Genomic DNA, 4,198 nt, shown 5'->3' on the forward strand with positions numbered 1-4,198 from the left:
AGAGAGAGAGAGAGAGAGAGAGAGAGAGAGAGAGAGAGAGAGAGAGAGAAATATAATATATTTTTCTAAAAAGTTAGCAGTTTAAAAATCCAAGTTTCTCAACTGTATGGCCAGCATCTTGGCTTTAATAAACAGTGTTAGTCTGTGTTTCTTTCTGTTGCTGTGTAGACATTCTACAAGCAGACATTCTTGTGGGCCATTCCCTTTATGGGAGCTGGCTCTGTGTCACAATGAGTTCAGGTCATTTGCTAGTAAGTACCATGTAAACAATGAAAGAGATGAAATATCAGCATGAATATTCTAGAATGATTATTTACTTGTTTGGTTTAGCTTATTTCTCTGGCATTTTTTGAACTTAAAACAGTTCCAAAAAGTCATATGACATTTCATGGGTTTATAGTTTTAACTTGTAAAAACTAAAAATGTCTTGTTACATATTCAGTTTACCAGTGATCTTATATAAGAAACCATTACAGGCTTTACCTGTGTGTATAGAGATGTATGGTTGAAGGCTATATGAACATTCACAAAGGTAGATGTTTATACATTATAGAACTTATCTTTGAGGTGATGCTCATGTAAGTTTATTTGCCCTTGATCTTAAAATTAGCCATTTATTTGACATTTTGTGTGTATATATGCATGTATGTGTGTACATGTGTGTCTGTGTGTGTGTGTATAAAATCTCATGTGCAATAGTGCACATGTGGAGTTCAAAGGATGACTTCGTGGAGTTGGTTCTCCCTTCAGCTCTTGATGGTAATCTTTATTTATCAACTTCATTGTTGAGTTTGAGTCTGTATTTATCAGTTGTTGTTTGCCTTCCTAATATGTTGACCTTCAGACTCTCAATGTTTGCCTCAATATAATGGTCTTTCTTTCTATCGCTAATTTTGTTAGCCCAAATAATGTTTATTATAAATTGATTTTCTGTTTTCTTTTTGATCTTAGTATAAACTATAAGAATGAAAGGAATTTCAGCAAACATCCACAGCATCAGTTATTTCAAGAGATCTTTACAGCTCTGGTGAGAAACAGACTTATATGCAGGTAAGGCTCTGATCAAAAGACAGGTATCTACCCAAGAATGGTGTCTTTCACAAATCCTGTATGGAGAATATCCTTTGAAGCAACCTACAAGTAGATCACAAGGTGGTTGCAGTATTTAGAAATATAAATATTTCAGCATTTATGATTATGTATTATATAATATATTCCCATTTATGGCTTTTTTCTTTGTCATTATATATAATTGTGTGTAGATAGCACACACACAGACACACACACCCTAACAACTAAAGAAAAAGAAGCAATAAACTTCAAAGAAAGAAAAGGCAGATATTTGGGAAGGTTTTGGATGGAGGAAACAGAGGGCAACATAATGTAATTATTTTATAATCTCAAATATTAAAATAAATAATTAAAAATACATAAAAGTAAAAGGCTGAGCAAAGGCTATGTGAAAGGAGATAGATGGGCTGTGTTCTCCTTGGAATCTCTTGTTGGACCTTGAATTTAGTTGTACTTGGTGACAGATAGGATGTGGGAGGACAGTTTTTCTTTAATGTGCTTGTTTTGGGTTTGGATACTCAAGGAATATTTATTGTGTATTCCTTATGAAAGAAGGACATTGGTGACCACTGTGGATGACATGACAACATCTTTGCAGTTGATACAGTGGCCAATTAGTTAGGCTCTCCCTGGGCTTGAAGAAAGAAAGCATGAATGTGTACCCCACCCCCCAGCCCCCACCCCCAGTCCAAAGCCTATGTCCTGTTACGGATGACTGATGGGGAATCTTAGCCTAGACAGATTTGGTTTCTGGTAACAGGAGGAGCTCTGAGGAGCTAAGCTCCCTTCTTTCACAGCATGAGAAAGACTTTGGATGCTGGATTTTATGACCATCTTTCTACATCATTCTTGGGTGCTACAGAGCTCTGCGTTCAGTTCAATGTGCAATCAGAGTTGGCTAAGGGATGCACTGTGCTTTGAGGTCCCCATTGTCCTCCATGTCATAGAATTTGTCAAGATTGCAGGACTATTTTCTCCTCTTAGCTTATATTTAAAGAATAATTATACCTCAGAGCTTTTCTGGTACGGCTCTCTAGCCCATTCCCCTGTGACTATCACAGATAATGTTGGAATGAAGGCATAGACTGAGCTTACTCAAACTGGTGAGCATCTGCTATTTGCCAGGAGGGATAAGGCAACCAAGGAGAAGGAAGATAAAAGAAAATACTGAGATGACTGATGTGTGGTCCCCCTTTCCCTCAGCAAAACAATTACTCACATTCCAATATAAGAGGAAATACAGATATTTATAGTTTACAGTCTGACAACTAAAGCCTGGATGAGAGAGGTGATTGGGAACTTTAAATGTTGGCCCAGCTGTGCTTGTGGACAATTCACACATACTTGAATGGTAATTTCACCCTGAAAGCATAATGAACCTAGAAATGGCATTGGCTGTAGAACATGCTACAACTGTGCTTCATTTTTGCCCAGGTGTCAGTGTTTTTTATTTTCCCTTTCATTCTTCCAGATGTGTTCTCTTCCAATCCACATGTGTAGACACCTCTTTCTGGGTTCATTTCCTAAGACTGACTTATTCTGTCTTCTGTAGCTAGACTTGTTAATGCAATCAACTAGGGCATGCCTGCAAGTCTTTTCCAGTAGTTCTGAAAGGAAGTCCTGCTTGGACCCGAGGTCACAGGACAGGCTGCTCTGGAGGTGTGTGCATGTGAAACACTGACCCAAATCTTCCACGCTCTTTCTGCCATAACATGATTCGTATGTAGTAGAGTGTGACATTAGAAATAAAGTCTTGCCATTTCTATCACATCTGCCTAGTATCTGTCTAGTATCATGTGGTGGTTGTGAAGAGAAGTAGCAGTTGTCAAAGTAGTGACAGATTCTTTGATAACTGACCAACCACACTTTTCTTTAATGCACCTGCTCCTGTTGCTGTGTTTCATTGATATATGGCTTCTATATTACAATGGAATATAGTTCACTTGTGAAATGAACTCACTCATGGGGCTGGAGGGGGAAGATTTTGTGAAGTTAATGACACAGTAGTTTTAAACTGGTAGAATTTGATGCACAAGGCTGGGGACAGATGGTGACATTGACAACTGCAGAAAGCAACAGGATGGGACTACAAGAGTTGATTTGGAATATTAAAGTCTGAAGAAACTGAAAGAAATGACAAGCCATTCTAACATACTTACAAAGAGTAATCTTCTTATGCACTCAAAGCCAAAAATGAGTTAAAGGATGTCAGGCTACATAAAATGACAATTTTCTTTAGAGAAATTCTGTCAAAAACATCAAAATGAGTGCTGTGTTTGGTATGGTTACTAAATTTGGTGTTATTTTAAAGTGAGCTCGTTTAACTGGCCCTTTCTGGTGCCATTACACTAGAGCGGTGAGACAGGCTCCCCTTCCTTGCCTGCGATAATTGCGGAGGTGAGCAGAATCCAGGCACTCTGGTTTTATCTAGAGGAGTCCCGTCCAACATATTTAATGGACTATTTATCCAAAAGTATCAGTTGTTTCCCAAAGCATGCAAGTCGCCATCCTTAGTACAGTCACTTCCCATCAGATTTCCTATGTATTTTCTGCAAATTTGAGACACTTTGGAAATGAGACTGTAGTATATCCTTATGAGGATATGGTTAAGCTACACACCAGAGGGAACTTTGGGCTCTAGATGATATCTGGCCAACCCATGACCATCTTTTTTTTTTTAATTTAAACTTTTAATTTTTGAGAATTTTATAGTATTTATATTATTTACATCATTTTTATCCCCTTTTCGTCTCCCAACTCTTCCTGTGTGCTCTTCCCATGTTCTCTTCTACACTTCCTCTCTAGTTCATGACCTCTTTTATGATCATTATTGTTATACACACAAATACACACACACAGACATATACACACACATGAGCATGTACACACATGTTCATGTGCACACCCACGTGTATGTGTACTGTTCCCTACTGGGCCCATTTAATGTTGCTCTTTTGTACATGTGTTTAGGGCTCACCACTTGGGATTGGCTAACCTTATGAGGGATTTGTCCCTGGCAAAGAATAACTCCTTCTCTTCTCTTCTCTTCTCTTCTCTTCTCTTCTCTTCTCTTCTCTTCTCTTCTCTTCTCTTCTCTTCTCTTCTCTTCTCTTCTCTTCTCTTCTCT

General features: G+C 38.2%; 1 protein-coding gene across 1 annotated transcript in view; it reads left to right on the forward strand.

Moving 5' to 3' along the window:
• Nek10 (NIMA related kinase 10) overlaps positions 1-4,198 on the forward strand; it is a 177,624-nt gene that overhangs the window by 7,705 nt on the left and 165,721 nt on the right. Inside the window, exon 4 of the mRNA XM_021203868.2 lies at positions 952-1,050. Within this exon, the coding sequence (XP_021059527.1) occupies positions 952-1,050 (99 nt within the window). The remainder of the gene's footprint in view (positions 1-951; positions 1,051-4,198) is intronic.

This window comes from Mus pahari, chromosome 8 (genome assembly GCF_900095145.1).
Source record: "Mus pahari chromosome 8, PAHARI_EIJ_v1.1, whole genome shotgun sequence".
Lineage (NCBI taxonomy): Eukaryota > Metazoa > Chordata > Mammalia > Rodentia > Muridae > Mus > Mus pahari.